This window comes from Passer domesticus, chromosome 15, assembly GCF_036417665.1.
Source record: "Passer domesticus isolate bPasDom1 chromosome 15, bPasDom1.hap1, whole genome shotgun sequence".
NCBI classification, from domain to species: domain Eukaryota; kingdom Metazoa; phylum Chordata; class Aves; order Passeriformes; family Passeridae; genus Passer; species Passer domesticus.
Window position 1 is genome coordinate 3,429,345 of NC_087488.1, and position 20,526 is coordinate 3,449,870.

Genomic DNA, 20,526 nt, shown 5'->3' on the forward strand with positions numbered 1-20,526 from the left:
AGTTTCCATCAGAATAGCTTGGGAGGCACAAGAAAAGTCATCTTGCAAGGACACATGAGCTGGCAGGTCCCACACACCCCAGTGCATGTGTGTCCTTTCCTTCCCGTTCCCAAAACAGGGCTTGAAAAAAAAGAAAAAGGGGGAAAAAAGAGGTTTAATTAGTTTGGGCCCTATCATGATTTTCTGTGGCCTGACTCATAGCGTTTGATCTCCCAAGGCTGGCGAGAGGTGTTTGAGCCTGCCCTCAGAGCCCCTGGCGCTCCAGCCAAGCACCAACAATGACTAGACAGACTTGAGGGCCACTCCTTCCATCTATCAATAGAGTCACTGTTGGGCAAGCTGACTCACTGCTTTCCCTGAGAACTGTTCGGCACCGGATCACCATCAAAAGAGCAAAGCTAAAATTAAATAATTCTGTGTTTGCAGACAGTTAATTTAGCAAGAAGATGGATTTTATTTTAAGGTTTTGTTTTCAGAAGATTCCTCCAAAGAAAGCTTGTGCTGCTGCTTTTGCATGGCAGAATTGGCCAGGAGCTCCTGGAGGACACACTCAAGCGGCTTTCACTTCTCTGTCATGCTCTAAAGGCTCAGTGAGGAGGATACTGAAACACAGAGACTGCATGTAAGGAAAACACACATATACAAAAGCTCTGGGAACCCCAAGTAGAGAAGCAGAGCTGTTCATAAACCAGCCTGCCTTGGCACAGCACCTCCCAGGCCTGCAGTGGGCAATGAGAGGGCTTCTAATTTCCCTTTGTGTCTCTGCAATCCCTTAGACAGAACGTAGAGCTCCAGCCTGGATGTGTCAGTCTGTGTTACGTCTCCCTGCGCCGCTCCCCAGCGCTGCACTGGGTCAACACAGCCAAGCCCAGGTGGAGATAAAGGAGAGGTGAACATACCTGGTCTGATGGTTCTATTCCTGCTGTAAAACACAAAACCCACCCAGAACTTCAAAGAATTTCCCAGTAAGTTCCCAGCCTCATTTAAGTAATAACGTTTAATGTCCCCGCCAGGACAGATGCAGCTTGGGAAGATGACGACAACAAAAGCCTGAGCATGACTGTGCACAGCACAGATCCAGTGAGACAAGGGTTTAGACCTTGGTCGTGTAACATACCCCCCAAGCCCAGGTTACCCCAGGATCCAAGACGTTCCCACACATGCCCTCATCCTAGAGGAATGCTGCCACAGCTGGGTCAAGGGCAGCCAAGCACTAGATGGGACACGAGGACCAACTCCCCGAGCAGAGATGTCCGACTGGGATCAGACATGCCTTCAGTCTGCAGCAGACCCAGGTTCAGTACAACCCTCTTCTCTACATCCAGGTACCATCACATACCAACAAGGATTGGGATTCTCTCTCTCTATCAGCTCCCTTCAGGCTGCTAAGCTTTAATTAACTGACTTCTCTAAGGTATTCATGAACATCAGCAAGCTCTGCAATGTCTTCTAATTAACTACATTTAAGAAATTAATTCTAAATCAGCCTATTCCTCCTGAAACTTCATGCAATATGACTGAATAAAGAGATGCCACTACCGTGCTAAGAAGGCTGCAGCTCTCTGAAGACAGTTTTAGGAAAGTACAAGCCAGACTTCTGCACAACAATACATAAAGATGGTATTTAAGGTTCCCAGGTTCTTTGAAGGCCTCCAGGACTTTAGAGGAGAGACCAGTCCCATAGCAAACAGGTCATCTGATGCAATTACAAGTTGTGGTGGAGTCCCCAAACTTATCTCAATCAGACACTCTTGATTTCCTGTTTGCGGCATTGACAAATAAAAAGCTCTACATTACAGGTAATTACACTTCACAGAGAACAACAATTAAGAAATAGCCAATTACATTTTACAAGCGCAGGATAATCAAAAGCTTCCTCAAATATCTAGAGTTGCAATAAGTACTTAGAAATGGCAACTCCCAACAAATTGCAGGTAATTTAGAGCAATTTACACAGATGACATATTTCCCTATCTGTGCTCAAAACCTGCAAACTTGGTTCTGAAAAATACTGCAGGAATTCCCGGAATGCAGCACTGCTGATTTCTAAAAATAGTTCATTACCTATTTCTACCTTCACTGGCCTCAAAGGTGAGATGTAGGATTCTGGTCACCACAGTGTAAAGGTAAATTTACTACCAGAACACATTTCAGGTCATTTAAAGAATGGGAATATCATAACATGCATACCAAGTCTAAAAAACAAAACAAACAAACAAACAAACCAAAAAAACCAAAAAAACCCAACCAAACCAAAAAAAAACCAAACCAAAACAAAAAACCCCAAAAAATCTATTCCTTATATTTATGTTATTTGAAAAAAATGCTTGATTTTAATAGTGCATAACTTGATTTAAGCCTTATAGTTTTTAAAGGAACTGTCATGTCCTTTATTTGTAACCCAGTACTGTGGCTTGCACATAGTCAAAGCAGGAGAATCAGGATCAAACAGCAAATTAAAAGCCATTAAATGATGGAGAGGAAAGGAAACATGCCTTTTTCATTTACAACTTTTTAGACAGGAGATCTAAAAGCATCCCAAGAGGAACTCAGGAGGAGAGACAGATAAGGATGCAATCTAATGTAGACAGGTTGATAAAGTACAGTGATTTCATCCCTCACTTTCAATGCATATTTTTTGGGGGAGGGGGGAATGGTTTTCCTTGCTCATATGGGTTGCTTGAACTAGAGTTTTACCTCAGAGCAAGGATCTTGTATTGTATTTCAAGATTCTCTGCAGTGATGGCTCCCTGTCTCCTGGCCACCAATTCAGCTGCTACTGCCATTATTTAACCACAGGAGCTATGAATTTCTGCAGGGCTCACTGCTGCATAAAAACTGTTGGAAGTCTCTCACGATTTCCTTGGCAGTCAATTAAGGACTAAAATCACAGAAGAAAGGAGCTTTGGAGGAACAGAGTAGTCTAACCTCCAGTCTGAAGTGGGACTACTGTCTATACCAGGTAAGGTGACCACTGCTGATGTTCTTACTGAGCACATGAGTATTTTGAGAAATCTGGTGAGAGAAGTAAAACCATGATTAGCTATGGCCAGATATTAAAACCGCCTTTTGTGATCTTGCATCACAGACGCCATGGGAAGAGCAAGGAGGAAAGATTAACTCATGGAAAGCCATCAATGTGTTTGAAAGAGCCTGGGACAGGCAGCAGCCTGACACAAATATAAACCATGGCTGCAGTGTCAGCTGGAGAAGGGGCTTAGTGCAGAAGGGTTCCCTGTATCAAAGGGAGACCTCTTGAACACCTTGTGAAGGCATGAAGGGGTTGACAGCTTAATACAAAGTTTAGATCTGCAACACTAACAGGAGATCCTAAAAGAAGGAAAAAGTTATTCTCAAACCCTATCCCTACCATAACTGCATTGGTAACAATGTGGTTAGAAAGAGATTCCCCAGCTGTCTGCAGAACTGTTCTCCTTGTCCTCCGTGCCAAAGGCAGAGCAACCCAATGTTCTACATCCTGTTCATGCTCAGCTATTGCTCAGGACTGAATATACTCCTGTTTGACAAACCTGCCTGTTTTATCAAGTCAGTAACTCCACAGGTTAGATGATTTCAGATGCTTGCTCTTTCAACCCCAATTTTGTCCACTTGGCATATCAATGTGCCTTCATTAAATTAAAAAAAAAAACTATTTTAAAAATTCAAATTTTAAAGGAACCACATTTTTCTTCCCTGCTAATTGCCTTCTGTGGCTTGGCAATGTTTTTGTGGACAACAGGTGCTCCTGCCACTACTGTCCCACCTGGAACGAGGTTTGGCTCCAGTCCCACCCTCTTTCCTCAGCTCAAGCTTCTAGGGTAATTTCAAAAACTGGGAAGTGAGAGGATGATGCCACTCTGTACCACCCGAGGCAATACACTACACCCAAGTCCACAGCCCAAGATGGGCTACCTGGGAGGGTTTCTGACACTGCTGGTGCCAAGCCACAGGCAGCAATTAACAAAGGAAAAGAGTTGCTCGTAGCTTGACTGCTGGCAGTGTGGTTGGTGGCTCTGGACAGAAGAACCTACACCAGTGAGAAACACAGCAATCCATGTAGAGCTGACTCAGGGTGTCATCACCAGCAACCAAAACCCAGGTGACCTTGCTGATGCCTTCTCTGCCTCTGCAGCAGCAACTGCTGCCTCTCAAGCGTATCCTGTTCTGGGGAGGCAAATGGAGTGAGCTGCAGAATGCATCTACCCCTCTTAGCATGTGGAATAGCTGTGGGCAGGCACTGGAGGACTGCAGGGCCAGCACCCTCACTACAAAACCAGTGGGATATCAGCTCGTTCTCCAGGAGCTCCAACAAGCACTGGAGCACTCAGGTGGGGAGCGCCCAAGTCAGTGACATTTGGAAAGGATAGTCAGGTCTTGAGGAAAGGGGCTCCAGCACTGCATCTAGAAATGAAAACAGACCAAGGTGGGGCCAGCTGACCTTTCTGGCAGGCCTAGGCTGCTGCAGGAGATTAAAAGCCTCTTTGAGCTTGACTAAAGCTGGAGATGCTGACAGCAGGCTTTGGCAGGAGAGGGACCAGAACAAGCACTGGAGTTTCTGCCTTCCGCAAATTTGCTCATCTATTCCAGCCACGCAGCATGATGGAGCAGGGGAACTTGACTGGTGAAGTGTCCCAGGGACTGCTGAAGTGTCCCAGCGACCAGGGCTGCCCTGCTGATCTCTGGAGCAGACACACAACTTGAGATGCCATTATGGAGACCCTTCCCCTCCTGTGGCAGCTCTGCTGCGGTGGAGCAGCGCCCGTGCCGCACCTCTGGCTGGAGGAAAACGCACCCTGAACCTGATGAAACTGCAAGGCGTTGGTTGCTCGGCAGTGCCACCCACTGCGGTGCCAGCTGCCCTCCCGGCCACGCGGGCACCGGCCCTGCCCTGGTGGATGTTATCTGGGCTGGTGAGCCAGGCAGAGTGCTGGGTTAGCACAAAAACAACAACAACAACCCCCAGCTGCTTTCAGTTCAGTGCAGCATACTTCCGACTTCTTGGCAATGACCGAGAGAGAAGCATGTGACAAACACCCCTCTACTCAATAGCACGGGGCTGAAAATAAAAATACTCGGTTTTCCCCAGCTGGGCAGAAAACACCAGCACCTGCAATGACACTATCAGAGGAAAAGCACCATGACTTCCAGCACCTCTAAAATGAGACTGCTGCAGCTGAGAGGGATCATCCAAAGGAATTCTCTCCCTTCTCCCCCAGACCCCTACAACACACAACAGATACTGCTGGGAGAATGCAGAAAGATGAAAGTAGATGCAGCTTGGCTGTCATGGCTGTGGGCACACAAAGCTGCTCCCCCACCACCTCTCCACTAGTCCATCAGTGCGTTTGTGCCATCCAGCCTTTGCCATCTCCTAAACCTACAAACAACAAATCTACAACAAATATTAAAATGGTGTGAGCCCCGTCTCTCTGCCCATCCTAGTGCCAGCCACTGCTACAACAGATTCCACCTCACCAGTGAAAAGCCTGGAGACAGCAAGGCCAGCAGAGACAAAGGTGTGCTGAGTTTACCTCTGAAAGGATTTAGATCTGGAGCACTCAACATGGACAAACTGCTGAGACAGGCATTTACTCAGGTGTATAAACATCACGGGCAGCAAACGCCAGCCTTGCAAGAATTCTCCTCCAAAGCTTAAGAATAAATTCAACATGTTTTTAAATAATTATGGATGAATCACTTGAAAAAACTTCCTACATTTTATCTTCAGTTGCTGACACTGATCGTGCAGCTGTTTTGTTTATAATGTAATTACACATTCCCACCTACTTGCACTCTCAGTGTGCAGCAGAGTACCTCAGGTAGCACAAAACCTAAAGGCTGACGTTTCTTTCTGGCCTTTGAAAGTGACAGAACAGTTAGCACAAAACTTAATTTATTTGAGGTGGAGGGCGGGGGGTAGGGGGGATAAAGAGAGTTAATTTCCCTTGGAAGCCCGATGGTCCCCACCCAGAAACCTGCGCACAAAAGAATACTGCCTTTAAACTGGTAGGTTAGGTCTGAGACCAGAGCGAAGGTTTGTCAACCATGACATGCTCCAGCTTGTTTAACAGTCGACCGGAGGGTTGAAAAGTCTAATAAAACCAAAAGGCCTTCCATAACAAAGCTGCTGCCACTTAAGAAGAACATTCACACCCATTCAGCAGGGCTTTTTTCAAACATGCAGAGGTTTTTGGAGCCTCCAAAGTGAGCAAAGAACACCAAAACAGAGCAGCTAGAAACTGAAGCAGGAAAAAACTGAAGTGAGCAATAAGGAACACACTGGGAACACTGAGTAACTAACCACGGGAAGAGATAACAAAAATGCTGCATGACCTCCCTCCCATCACTTGGATGCCTTTCTAAAATAGACACTTCAGCCTGACCACAAGTTCTTGTGCAAGGATCACTGGGTGAAGCTGCATGACCTGTTATCTCCAGGATTACCAAAGGAAAGTTTTTCCCATGCCCATTTGGAAAGCTTCCCCTGTTCAGAAAGAGGAAGGTTTACATGGATCAGTTTTGCAGGCTCTGCCAGCCCTGCCTGGGGAAGGCCCAAAGCCAATGCTTGGGGGCAGTGGGATGCTCTACCTTCCTAAATTCTCCAGCTGGGCTGATTTCCCCAGCCGGCAGCACTCAAACCCTGCGGGTCACAAGCTTCACTGAATATATCCAGAGGGGAAAATCAGCACGCTGTTTTTGCTGTAGTGACACATCCACACATCCTTTGCTGCCCATTTCCATCTCCTTTCGCCAGCATCGGTCTGTCTTAAAAGTTCAAGGAGCCTTTTCGAAGTAGCTTTTCCCAAGAGAAGAAAGCCAAGTTCCACTGAATGTGCAGATGTTCAGAGACACATTAAATCTCAGTATTTCCACAACAAAGAAGACAGCTTTTCTGTCACTGCTTTTCCCGGTAGTTATGGACCAAGCAACAAAGGACTTGTGGTGATGGTCTTCATTTAGCACTAGACGAGCAGGAGACACATGCTGCACACCTGAGGCTGCCAGCCTACCCAACAGCTTCTGTCTGCGGCTCTGTTCAAGAAGGAACACTTTTCATTTCCTACGAAATAAATGTTACGGCAGTCACATGGACTGAATTAAAAGTACAAAGACCAGATCTCTTAGCCAGAGACCCCAAATTTTATGAAAAAAAATTAAAAAGTACATGCCCTTGGAAATCCAATCTGAGTAGGGCCGCAAGGAGAGTAAGAAGGTTCCAAGGTCATGTTTTACAATCTTTTGAAGCAGGAATGAAGCCGATGTCCAACGGAGACATTTCGTGCTGCCATCTGTACAGAGCTTCCCTTTCTCCAACACACTGCAAATGTTACAGTGCAAGAACTTGCTGTCTTTGCTCAGGCAGTCTTTATTTGTACACAATAAGGGCCTTGTGCAGGAGATCAAGGCTGTATGTCATCGATTTGACACGATGGTTAACCTGTGAACTTTGCCCCTGCTAATAGAATAATTTCTATTTGCTGATTCCTCTTTTGGGATCCTCGAGGGTAACAGTAGCTTCATCCCAGCTCTCATTTGCATGTCTAGTGCCAAATGGTTTTACAGCTCTTACTTCTGTGGAGCAGAGCCAGGACAAAGTTGATCAAATGCAGTAGCTACAGCTGGATCCTGAATCCCCACACCTCCCTCCATGGATCCCACCTGTATTTCCTAGGAGCTCTCCAGTGACTTGGCTCTGATTCACACTTTGCTTGTGAAACCTTGGAGAGGTGATAGAATCATGGAATGGTTTGGGTTGGAAAGAACCTTAAAGCTTATCTCTTTAGAGATGAGAACCTTAAAGAACCTTAAAGCTCCACCACCTGCCATGGGCAGGGACACCCTCCACTATCCTAGGTTGCTCCAAGCCCTGTCCAACTTGGCCTTGTACACTTCCAGGGATGGGGCAGCCATAGCTTGTCTGGTCCTTGGCTATCCAAGCCATCAGTCCCACAGAAGTCCCAAAGCAACAGCCTGGACCAGGCTGGCAGCAATGGCAGAACAAGGAAGCTCCTCTTCCAGATAAATCTCTCCCAGTCCAAGAGGCTGACTGCCAGACAAGAAAACAACCAAAATTTATGACCCAAAAGGGCATATCTGTTAAAACACTGAAGACATGGTTTTCCAGCAGACCTAACCCAACCTAAACATGGAATGTTGGGAAAAAAGGCAATCCCATATGCCCAGTTGTACTGCTCTTCTCATTCCAGCACCAGCATGCCTCTAAACACATGCTGGAGATAAAGGCCACAAAACTGAACCTCCAGAAAAGAAGGAAAATGAAGATGGAGAGAGGGAGAGGACTGACTTTCTGGTCTACAACAGGACAGGGAATGTATGGGGGTTGGGGGGATGAAGGATAAAGCCCAGTAATTTCTGGTCATTAGCTCTGGAGATAGATCCAGGGACTAACATGAGGCTGTGCTGCTAACCAATAGGTCTCACTCAGGGATTTCAAAGAGGTTTTTTCCTCTAGCCATAGCTTTGCCTCCCTCCACTGCTTATCATCAGGACAGATGAAAGCTCTTCATCTATTAGCGATTTAGATCAGATGAAGACCTTCAAAAAACGGATACTTTGAGGATAGGTTGTATCTTGGGAGCCAGGGGACCAAGAAATTCCAGGTCTTACCACAAAAGTGTACTCTGGAGTCTTCAAAGGTAAAATCCAATTTCCATGTGGGTTTTACAGACTTCAGATAATCTGACTTAAAAACTGCAACAGTTCTACTTAAATTCATTACTGGCTTACAACAGTGAGGGATCCAGACCAGGGCTGTGAGGAACGATGGTTTTGCTTTTACACACAAGTGTGACCTGCAACAATTTAATTTCTGAGTGTGACTTCAGGCAAAGCACCTCACTCTGGTACACAGGAGGGGAACAAGATGTGTGTCTCCAGAAGAGTCAGACCTTTCCTGAAGTTCCTTGAGCTGGGCAGCTTTGCACCTGATGAGTGGAGATGGATACTGCAGTCCCCCAGAGGAACTCAAACCTCAGCCATGTGTGTACTGCAAACAAGGAATAAAATGAGCCTTTTCACAAACCAATCGCCTCAAACCCAGCTGACTGCTGTGGGAATGTGTATTTCCAGGAGCATGACCTTTGTAGAGTCCAAAGCTGCACTTCCAAGTGAAGCAGGCATTAATTAACTAATTTATAGCATTAGGATAGATGGTGTCAGACATACTTTGTATTTGATAAGTTCAAAAGTGTAGCTTTCATCTGGCATTGTTTCACTTCCAAATCATCTGTACTAACCCTGCAGCAGAGCTCCAACATCCCATTGCTGTGGAAGAGGTGGATAAAGTGGCACCAAGGACAATCAGCCTCACTCATGCTGGGGTGGCACAATAGAGGCTGTTCCACGCTGCCAGGCCAGGCTGAGCAAACCCCTGCTCTCAACCAAGTGTCACATCTTTTCAGAGAGATGCTCAGAATTATATTCACCAGCAATTTGACTTTTTAATCATTTCAATTACTGTGACTAAAACCCTTCAATCGGAACAAAACCAGGGAAAAATAACCCCTCTCCTTCTGAAGCAGCCTGCCTAGCTTAACAGACCATACCAAATTGTGAAGGTTTTTGCTTTTGTGGTCTTCACATATTTCATTTAATGCAGATAATTAACCTCAGTTTCTAATTTCAAATCCTCCACATAAGGAAGCAAAGTGACTGAATACATTCACTGACAGATGGAAAATTAAAATATTACTACAGCTTCTGCATGGCTCAAAAGACAGGGCCTCGCAAAAGATCTTTCTTCTTTTATTTGGCTGATTAACTGTAATTTGCTTAATGGATTTAAGGATGAGCCTAATAATCCAATGATATATCCAGGAACCGATTTAGGATATCAGCACCTCTGTTCTGATTTTTTTTTTAAACATAGCAATTTTTGGCATTACACACAGTCACTTCTGAAACCAGATTTTTCCACCAATTGTAACAAAACCAGGTCCATGATTTATTTTAAATGGGTGGTGACTGCATGACTGGCCTTGTACCAGGCAGCCACAGTGCTGTAACTTCTTGGAGCACCTTCTGAAGCCCCAAATCTAGGGATGACCCAAGACCATAACGTGTTCCAGCAGCCACTGACCCAGCCCAGCAGACAGCCAGGACTTCTTGGGAAGGTGGGAAGCCAACAGCTCAAACCTAAAATGGGGCCAGCGTGTGTTCTCCCAGCACCCCCCCACCACTCTCACTCCCTTTTCCACCAAGAAGGTCTGCCCTAACAGGATTTCACAGTCTGTCTCAATAGTTAATAAATCCAGAATCTAACAGACTATTAAAGGAAAACATCCAAGAGGCAGTAATTTTTAAAACATCCAATGGCAACTAATTATTCAAGGGATTAGTCCATTATGGCAACAACAAAGAAACTCTTAAAACATAAAGCCAAGTTGAACGGCAGATCAAAACCAAGGTGTTCCCACCCCGTGGCCACCTCCTGGGTGCACTCCTCAGCATCCTGGCACTGCTTCAGCTCCCACTCAACCTTTTAACACCCCATTCTTTCTGAAACCAGGCAGAACTCAAACCAGTCTTCTCAAAATATAGAATTTCATGATCTGTGCCATCATTGTAAGCACACAACAAAACAGGACCATCACCAGGACTGGACCAGGCAGGCCACAGCTCTGTCTAACCCAGCTACGAGGCCCTCCAAGGACAGAGATTCCCACCCCTCTCGTTCCCAAGATTTTTTTCACCATGTCCAACCTGAATCTCTCCAGGACGACATAACTTTCCTCTTGGGATTTTAAGAGAAAATATTCTGTAACCCAAAAAAACCTCAATCACAACAAAACAAGGCTTTGTTTGCTGGAGGAGGGGAGAAAACACTATTCATTTATCAAATTAGAGTACTAAAAGCTTAACTACCTGCCTTCAAAAAGAAGCCAAAGCACTGATCTATAACCAAACACAAACACACCACTTCTTCATCTTGATTTGTGTGGAGGCAAAGCTATGGGCACAAAAGGTATTCTTCTTCAAATAAAATCTATTTTAAAACTTGGCAACCACTAGCATAAATACTTTACACTGCTAATGTAATGTAAGCATTTCCATGCAGAAGTTTCATCAGCTTAACAATATATTTTAAAAAGCTGGCGCTAACTTCTGTGCAAAAACACCATCAGTCTCTGTCCTGTATATCTTAGAGTGCTTCAGCCACTAAATTACCACTTAGAGCTCTTAGCACCAGACCCTCTCCCCGCTGGATTCACTGATTTCTCTCAAGAACAATGCAGAACCCAAATTATTCTTCTGCACACTTCTCTTCTTTAAAACTGGAAATATCCACTGCTCTACAAGGATTCCAAAAAGGGTTGTACTGATTACAAATGATACTGTGGGCCCAGCAATTTAAATTCAAGACAAGCATTCCCAACGTTACATATGGATCTAACATTCAGTAGCTGATTTCTTCCTGCAAACAAGCTCCCATGAAGCTCCAACAACCTAAGTCCAAGATGCATGTGCTGCCTCTCCAGCTAAAAGAAGCATCAGTAAGAGGGTAACACATCTTTAAACTTTCTAAATATGACTTCTCCTGCACCACTGTTTGATTTTACATGCTCAGTTTTCCAACCGGTCAGTACAATTAACACCAATTCCTTCAACACCACACAGTCTTGAGTCAGAGGTGTGCAATTTAATATTTAATTATGAACAAAGCTGCCAACCTCAAAATTAGGGCTGCCAGCTAAACTTCAGCCAGCTCCTTCCTGATGCAGCCCCAGCTTGTGACCGCTGGACCGTTTATGCTCCCTAAGCCACAGAGAGATCCTGTGCTTTCCCTGAACCAGTTACACGTTAGTTTGTCATTGCATTGTCCCACAACAGAGGCTGTCACAGCCCTCTAAAGCTTCTTCAGCTTTTCTCCACATGCCTCCTCTGCACACCCCATGGTGAAGTGTGGGCTGTGTGTTTTGGGGAGACTGCTCTCCCATGTGTCTGGAGAGGCTGCCAGTGCGTGGGCACAGGCACAAGGACTCTCCTGGTGATTCCTACCAGCCTGGAGAACCACATCACCCACCCTTTTCATTTGAACCACCAACACTTGTGAAACGTGGTGAGCTTAGTCAGCTCAGCACTGTGGAAATTAAAGCTTGAAGCCAACTTCTTTACAAAAACAAACAACCCCCTGTGTATATCAAATCCCAGGCTGAGAAATTTCTCCATCCGTGTCCAGCAGCTCCACCACCAACACTCCTCAAAATCCAACAACGGGAGACTTCACCCACCACCACGTGTCCTCTAAATCACCATCATCCGGGCTTCCTCTTCAATACTATACACTTCATGGAATGGGTCAAAACCCAAAACAATTGGCAGAACTAATGTAAGTCTCTCAGTTTGCCTGGTTTTCAGGAGAGGAACAGCAGAGCTCCTGGCAGGTGACACCATATGCTATTTTCACTTCCCACCACAGAAGAAAGCAAAGGCAGGCCTGTGAGAGCGCTGCTCTGCGATGCTTTGGGAATGGGGCAGGAGCCCCTTCCCACACCAAGCTAAAGAGAGAGCACGAGAAACCCACCCCAGCAAAAGGCACGAGCAAACCACCAAGCAGCACACTTCCAGCTGTTCCAGGGGCTGTGCTTTCCTGGAGCGCCCGAGGAGCAGGCGGCTCTCAGGCACAGGTTTAATTTCTGCTCTCCAGCTCCGAGGAACGCTGTCCCGGCGTGTCGGAAGAAGGTTAATGAACGATTTAGCCGCCCTCACAACCACGTTAGTGTCACTTTCGGAAGCTGCGAGTTAATGCCCGAGATCTTCGGGGGTTGCCCTCTTTGAAGTTCACTGATCCATAACCAATGTCCAATTAATTTGCAGGAGCCTAACGATAATGACTATTGGCCTTTTCCGACGCATACAAAAACACAGTGGGTAACAGCGATGCTTTTGGCTTCGGGGTATTCTCAAATCTGCCTGCACATTTGCACACCTTCAAAAATACCCAGCGCTAATAACAGGTTGTCTTCTGCCATTTGAGGAATTTTTTACATTTGTTCTCCTGAGAGCAGAGCTACTGCATCAAGATTTATGAACTTTCTGCTGGAAAAAAACCTGGAGCTGATTCAAGATGCTCATTTGCTAAAAGAGAAATACTTCTACTGCATTTGCTTAGATTCCTCTTTATTTAGGGTTTCCATGGAAGCCAAGGGATAGATGTTAAATCTTGGGAAGATTAAACAGGCCCTGAGATATAATGCAAAACAGCTTATTTCAACATTCCCCAAAGAAGAGAAACGAGAAATTCTTCCACACATATGCCAAAAAAAAAAGGTTTGTGGAAATTTTCAAAATAAATTGGAACCCAGTTTTTCAAATGCTGCACACAGCCATTACTTCCAGCTGCAAGCAGCTTCCTCAGCTTGCAGCACTCTTCCTCGGGTGAGAAAGTAAATGAACAAGTCTCTAAAAACAAGCTTGTTCAAGACAGCTATTGCTATACAACATCCAGGAAGAAGGTTAATTCAACCACAAAGTCTTGCTCAAAGAGGAACAATCACCTCATAAATTAGTATCTGAGCAGTCTTTAGAATTGAAAAATGCAGAGCTTATGCAGTTCAACAGCATCTTCCACGGCAATGCTCTGGACACCACAGAACTGACAGACCAGCATTTAAAAAATAAAATAAATCCCTTATCTTCAGCTTCTCCAGGCTGAGAAGTGACTCCTGCTCTGGTGAGAAGGGCAAACATTTCCTTGCCTCCCTACCCAACAGGTCAGCAGAGTGTCAGTAGCCACAATGACAGGCTGTTGGACAATACAAATTAATAGCCACGCATTTTCTCTGATCTCCATCCTCCAGGTAAAGATTTATTTCACGTTGTTCCAATCTCCTATGAAAATGCCCAGGACTGATGAACTTTACTTCAAACCACCTCTATTTCACAGCACATTTCTTGAATAATTTTACAACCTGGCACAGATATATTCAACTAATGGGTGAAGTGCATCTTTTCTTGAAGATGGAGCTAAACAGCTCAGTGTCACACACAGGATTTACTAACTACCTGGTCTGGTAAGGAAACTAAACACAGCTGACCCTGTGTTTAGTAAGTTATTTTCAATCTTAACACCATTATTGCTTAAATAAAAAGATACTTAAATCAGGGACTTTTCTAATCCTTCATTTATGGTGAGCACCCAACTGCTCAGTGAAATGCACTTCAAGACACATTCAAGGTTTTTATTAATTCCATGGGAAAGTCCCAAGACACTGGGATATTTTTTTTCTGACTCCTGATTAAAGCAGCGGGAGCTCACATGAATTCCCTTTTTTCCCCCTCCCCAAGAGTTTCACATGCAACATCCCCTCCTCAAAATCTGTAAGAAAACAAGACTCAAACCGAGAACATTTTGCCAGCTGAAAGGCGCCGAGACCTTGCGTGGGGCGGGATGTGCTTCCAGCTGCCAGCCTAAAGGGATGGCTGAGGGAGATTAAACACAGAAATGCTTTTCATAAGGCAGGAGGCTTTGAAGAGGACAGTTCAGCTACTTCATTTCGTAATCTTCACAAAGCGTCAGATTTTAGCCTAAGCAGGTCTTAAAACAAGGAGATTTTATTAAAAAAAGGGGGGGAAAAAAGTAGGAATGTGTTCTGGCTGCGTTCTGTTGATTCAGCAAGGGTTAGACACACACATGCTTATTGATCCCAGAGAGCTCCCTGCTAAGTTAATTGTCTGGAATTTTAACTGAGCTCTCAGCATGTTTCAAAATCCATGTTGGCTGGAAGTGGGTGGGGGACCCAGAAAAAAACAGGCTGCAGAACTGTGCAAGTACTGCAGTTAAAAAAACCCAGCAATTACTTTCATGAAGGGAAGAGCTTCAGCAGGGCATGGTTTTAAGTGGATTTGGGGATTCTGACTCTGACACCGTTAGAATTCAGTGCTGGAAATCTCATAAGCAAAGCAGTACCATTATCAGGGAGCACCATCAATGCTGCTTCACTCCTACCCACATCACCAAGGTGAGGGTATCTATCTCCTGTGAGCTCCCAGTTGTGGCTCATCACAATTTCTACACAGGAAGTGTCACCACCAGCTGTACCTGCCCATGTTACAGTAGCTGAACACTGACCTTCTGCTGGTGCAGGCTACAGCAAACCTGGTACTGCAGCTTGCCCAGCCACCTGCATGTGCATGAGGGCTACCCATGGCTTTGCACTGCCCACCAAGCCCTACCTGCCTCCAGAACACCTCCAGCAGCAGTTTCTGCAGGTGAAGAACATGCTGCAGGGATGATTTGGCACTATCAGACAAGAACAGCCAAAGACACCTTTAAAACAACCTGCGATTAGTTTCAAACAAAGCTTTGTACTCCATCAACCCACCTGGCAGCGCCATCCTGTACCAATGTGGACGCTCCCCAGCACCCACGCTTTTCCAAGGCTTCCCATGGCCACGGCAGCTCCCTGACCCACTGCCCACCTACCTGAACTCCCTGCCCTCGCTGTAGCGCCGGGCTGAGGCGGCGCGCTGCGTGGCCGTCTCCAGGAGCAGCTTCTGCGTGAGCCTGCTGGAAGGCGCCGAGTCCCTGCTGGCCTCGGGCTCGGCCTCTTGGTCACACTTCCACTCCTCGTCCTCGTTCAGAGTTGGCAGATAACCAGGCAGCCCTTTACCTGTCCCAGACCCCGAGCTCGGATCGCTATAAATTTTTGGACTTTCCCCACCTGTCCTTGTGTATTCCAAATAAATATCCGACTTAAGGAACAAAGGGTAGGTATTGTCTTCTATCATGCACTGAATCTCCGTTTGGGCCTGGTCAAACATGTCAGGGTCAATCTGCAGTTTCATGACACAGTCTTTGATGAAGCTTTTTGTGGCCGGTTTGATCTGCCGGGACACAATGCCATTGTTGTCGAGGATGTATTTTTTGTAAATGGCTTTTGCCAGCTTGAGTCTTTTTTCCTCATTAGACACGCACGGCTCCAGCTTCCTGAAGCCACTGCAGGCAAACCAGAAGTCCAGCAGATCTGCACAGTCCTCCTGTTTCAGGAAAGTCCTGAAGAGGTTGATGCCATCTTGATCATCCAGCAAGGAGTGCAGTGACTCGGCCCACTTCAGGTAGGGTGGAGTTGGCGAAGCACTCCCCTCGGGCTCGTACCCCAAATCCAAATCGGAGCGCCTCGGTGTTGCTGTGGACGTCTCGTTTCTGACCACATCACTTTTACCGGAGTAGAAACCATGGCTAACTGGCCTTGGGTCTGTGGACACGAGCTCCCCCTCCTCACCAGGAACTGGTGGCCTTGGAGCATCTTCAGTGAAGCTTCCTCCGAGGTCCAAGGGGAAGCCTTTCCCCTGGATATTCATTTTTCTGGTCCTTGCTTGTGTGGGAACAGTGGGGGATGAGCGCTAATCTCAAATCACCAATATTTGTAGCTCCAAGGTGAACAAGTTTGTTTGGCTGAAACAGATGAGGAAAAAGTAAGCGAGTATCACTGGAAATAAACACTCTAAGACAACAAACTAGTGGTTATGCTCTGCACCTTTACTGTACTAACACCTCTTTTTCAGCAGAATCAATGGCTTGTTAATTTCCGAGAGCACAGAATCGAGCTCAAACCAGGCAGAGGCTAAAAATGACAGTTACAGAATATCCCAAAACTTTACATCCAGAATTTGGCATCACTGAGACAGCTGACACCATGCTAAAACACCAGCCAATTTCCCAAAACTGGTGGTTTATACATGACCCTGGCATGTGGCAGCCCACATCCAAGAGACCCATACGAAGGTACCACAGGGCACATGCCATCTTCTGCACTGCCACCAGCTCCTCTGCACTGCCTACCTGGACAGGACATACACCAGATCATACTAAGGCAACACGTTTTTATCTGGCTATGGATATAGGAAATTCTTATCCTTAAACAGGAATTTAAGGCTTGTGAAAATTGTTATTAAAGAGCATCCAGTCAGTCCTGAAAGCAAGGCTGCACCTTAATCAAACACAGGTGGCTTTCGTATGCTCAAGTGACATACCAGCGCCACATTCCTCACAAATCTCTGCGTTTCAGAAATACGCCGCGTCGCCTCGTCTAGCTCTAGGGGAATCCAGATGCATCGCTGACCCTAATATTTTGGGCATCTGGACTGCATTCTTGCTTCAGATGGGCATGTTAGTACAGGAGCTCAGTTCTAGCACTGCTTTTCGTAGGCAAGCCGTTGAGAAAAGGTTCATTTACGCTAACAAAATTGCATGCTACAAGCCTGGGAAAATTTCAGGTCATCAAAGGAAGATGAGAAAACCACCTTGACAAGGAAACCTGATCAAGTACGATGTTTTTAAAGAGGAGCAACGAGTCAATATGGAGGATGGAAGGTATGGGGAATGCAGGGAAGGAAGAAAAGGGCAATCCCTGGGTTGCTACTTCTGCTGCTCAACAAATTAACCTCATCATTTAAAGCGAGTAGCGAAACCCTTGTGTTACAGAACAGCCTCAGCCTCTAAGCCCCAAGTACTGCAGAGCACCAGCAGCCTCACAAATTACTCCTTGCACTGGATTAACTCAATTGCATGTAAAAACACAGCAGGAAAGACACATTTTAGCTCGCCCTCCCTCTCAAAGCAAACCCCACACCAACGAAAATCTTTGGGATGCTTTACCATTTTCCCCACATTTCCTGATCCTGGCTAAACCAAGAACCGCCGCCGATGCCATGCCTGTCCGTACAGCCCACCTGTCCATCGTGAAGCAGCCCAGCGAGGCCAGGAGCGGCCAGCGAGGATGGCTGGGCCCCGCGAGGAGCGGGCAGGAGCCGGCGCCGCGCTCACCCCCGGCCCGAGCCCCCGGCACGCAGCCCCGGCCCCGGCACCGCGGGACGGGGCTGGGCTTTGGCACCACGGGGCGCTTCTGGGTGCTTTGCACCCCGCTTCTGGAAGCGAGCGCAGGACTCGCCCCCCCGTTTGCGGTGCAGTGACGCCCGGCCGGGTGAAGGGGACCCCCGGGGCAGCGGCACCGCAGCCCCGAAGCCACGCCGGGCATTGTTGCGGCGGGGCGGCGCTGGCTCCGCGCCCCGGCCGGGGCAGCCCCGGGGAGCCTCCTGGAGGACACGCGAGGCGCCCGGCCGAGCCGCCCGCCCGGCTCCGGAGGGGACCCGCGGGAGGCGCGGGGCCGGGCGGGCTCCGGGGCGGCCCCGCCGCTGACAGGGCGCCGCGCGGGGCCCCCGCCGCCCCCCGGGCAACTTCGCGGGACCCGGCCCGCGCCGCCCCCCCGCCGCCGCCCCCGGCCCCGCTCACCCTCCCGGCCCGCCCGGCCTCCCCCCGCGCCCGGGGCGGCCTAGCCCGGCTCGGCGGCCCCGGCGCGGCCCCGCGCTCCCGCCCGCGGCGGCCTCGGCGCGGCCTCGGCGCAGGGCCTGGGCCGGGGCCGCCTCACTCACCCGCGCGGAGCGGCGGCGGCGGCCCGGGGCGGCGCGGGGCCCGGCCCATGCGGCTCAGCGGCGGCGGCGGCCCGGAGGGGCGGCGGCGGCACAAAGCGGGCGGCCCGGGACGCCCATGGCCGCGGCCGCAGGCGGGTGGCGGCGGCGGGGTGCGAGAGCAGCAGCAGCAGCAGCGAGCCGAGCCCCGCTCCGCTCCGCTCCGCCTGCGCCGCTGCCTCCCAGCCCGGCACGGCGGCTCAGCCGCGCCCCCCGCGCCCCCGGCCGGTACTGCGGGACCGGCGGCCGGAGCGGGGCGGAGCGGGCCCGGCCCGGCCCGGCCCGGGGAGGCGGCACGCGGGGCCGGGGCGGCCGCAGGCCCCGCACCCGCTGCAGGGCCGGCCCGGGGAAGCACGGAGGTCCCGGCTCGGGGAGGCCTCGATTGCCGGGAGCCGCAGCACATGGGGAAGTGTGCGGGCTGAGCGTCCCGGACAGCTCCGGCACATGGCCGAGGCTTCGGGCGCGGCTTCCCGCGGAGCCCCGGCTGGGTGGGCGCCTCAGGGGCTGAGTGGCTCCAGGGCTTCGTCCGGCCCTGGATGAGGGGAGCCCGTGAGCATCCGGGCACAGACGGCCCCAGAGAAACTTGGAGACCTCCAGGGTCTCGTTGAAGGGCTGTGCCCAGGAAGGGCATCAACCCTCAAACGCCACCAGCCTCCACGGCTCTGTCCGTGTCGAACATGACACACCTGAGTTTTGTCCAGTTTGGACCATGCACCATGGGCTTGGGGATGTAGGAGCACCGGTCCACCAGCCGCTCTTGCCTCCAACAACAACTAGAGCTGGTTTGGAACCTGCAGTGTGTGTCCTGCTCCTCTGAGCTGGGCAACTGCCGCGGGGAGAAATCAGGGGCTGGCCAAGGGGTGGCACTGCATGGGCTGGAAGGGGTCACAGCACATGGAGACTCCCCACATCGGGGATGTCTGGTGATGGGCAGCAGCGTGCACCAGCTCTGAGGCTGCAGTGATGGGGACACTGAAGGGAGAAGAAGTGAATTGCCAGATGCAGAGATCAAATGGGAGTAGTGTGACAGGAAAGTGCAAAGCAGTGATGGACTCTGAGCCCTAGACCCTAGATACCATCCTAAAAGCTGAACATGCAAACAAGCCACTACACAATCCTCTGAAAATCAGAAATAACTCAGAATAGTTTCCAACAGGGACTGTTTCTGCTTTCTTATGTGATGACGCTGCCACAGTTGCCTGCCTCAGTGCATTTAGGGAACACTTTTGGAAATGGTAACATTTTTTTCCAGCTTTGTGAAGCTCCCAAATATCCACTCTGGGCAGTGACACTCCCCATCCCACCCCAGCACAGAGCCTGGCAGGATGATGTGGCTCCTTGCAGTCTCTCATGTGAATGATGCTCAGAGCTCATTTACACATAGCAGTGCAGTGCTGGTCTCAGGCATAATAATAGAAAAGCTGATGTGGGGATTCAGCTGGTAAAGAATTAAAGGATGGGAATATAATTAATGCAATCAGCCTAGTTTCCAGAAAATAGCTCTTGTCAAACTCTGATGTCATCCTTTGAAGAGATTACAAGTTTGGCTGATAAAGGTTATGGCATAGAAATAATAGACCTGGGCTCTGTTCAGGCATGTGACTTAATCCATATACTATTCTGATTAAAAATTAGCACAATACAACATCAAGAGGGACACCTTAAAGGGGCTGGGAGCTGGCAAACCGACAGCCATCAATGGGGAATCCCTGCAGAATGGGAGCGCGCTCAGTGGGTGTCCAGGCTTGGATGGGAAGCCCAGTGCTATTCAGTATTTCCATCAATGGTCTAGAAATAGATTAAAAAGCCCTGCTGAGAAAAACGCCGGGGCGAGGGAAATGAGAGGGGCAGGAGATGTGGACGAGGTCAAGACAGCTGTAGAAAACTTCACAAGCCGAGTCCCTGGCAAATAAAACGTGCTTGAATGTGAGCAGCTGTGAAAGGGTCTGTGCACCGAACACAGGGCCCTTCTGCTGGAAACCCGGGATCTGGCAAGGACACCGGGGCAGGAGGGATAACGTGGGAACAGCAGGAGGGATGTCCAGCTGGGACAGGACGGGGTGCTACAGCAGGAGGGTTCCAGCGTCTGTGTTTTGG

The 20,526-nt window shown here is 48.6% G+C and overlaps 1 protein-coding gene across 5 annotated transcripts in view; it reads right to left on the minus strand.

Annotated features, from left to right (window-relative positions):
- The window catches only part of AXIN1 (axin 1), an 83,218-nt gene that overhangs the window by 51,833 nt on the left and 10,859 nt on the right, over positions 1–20,526 (minus strand). For 2 of the 5 annotated variants that reach the window (XM_064390656.1, XM_064390657.1), the window contains exon 3: positions 15,446–16,417. In XM_064390656.1, coding sequence (XP_064246726.1) covers positions 15,446–16,323 — 878 coding nt within the window. In that variant the 5' untranslated portion in view covers positions 16,324–16,417. Of the gene's footprint in view, positions 1–15,445; positions 16,418–17,620; positions 17,745–18,393; positions 18,622–20,526 lie in introns of those variants that run through there. The other 3 variants (XM_064390659.1, XM_064390655.1, XM_064390658.1) reach the window with 3 other exon arrangements.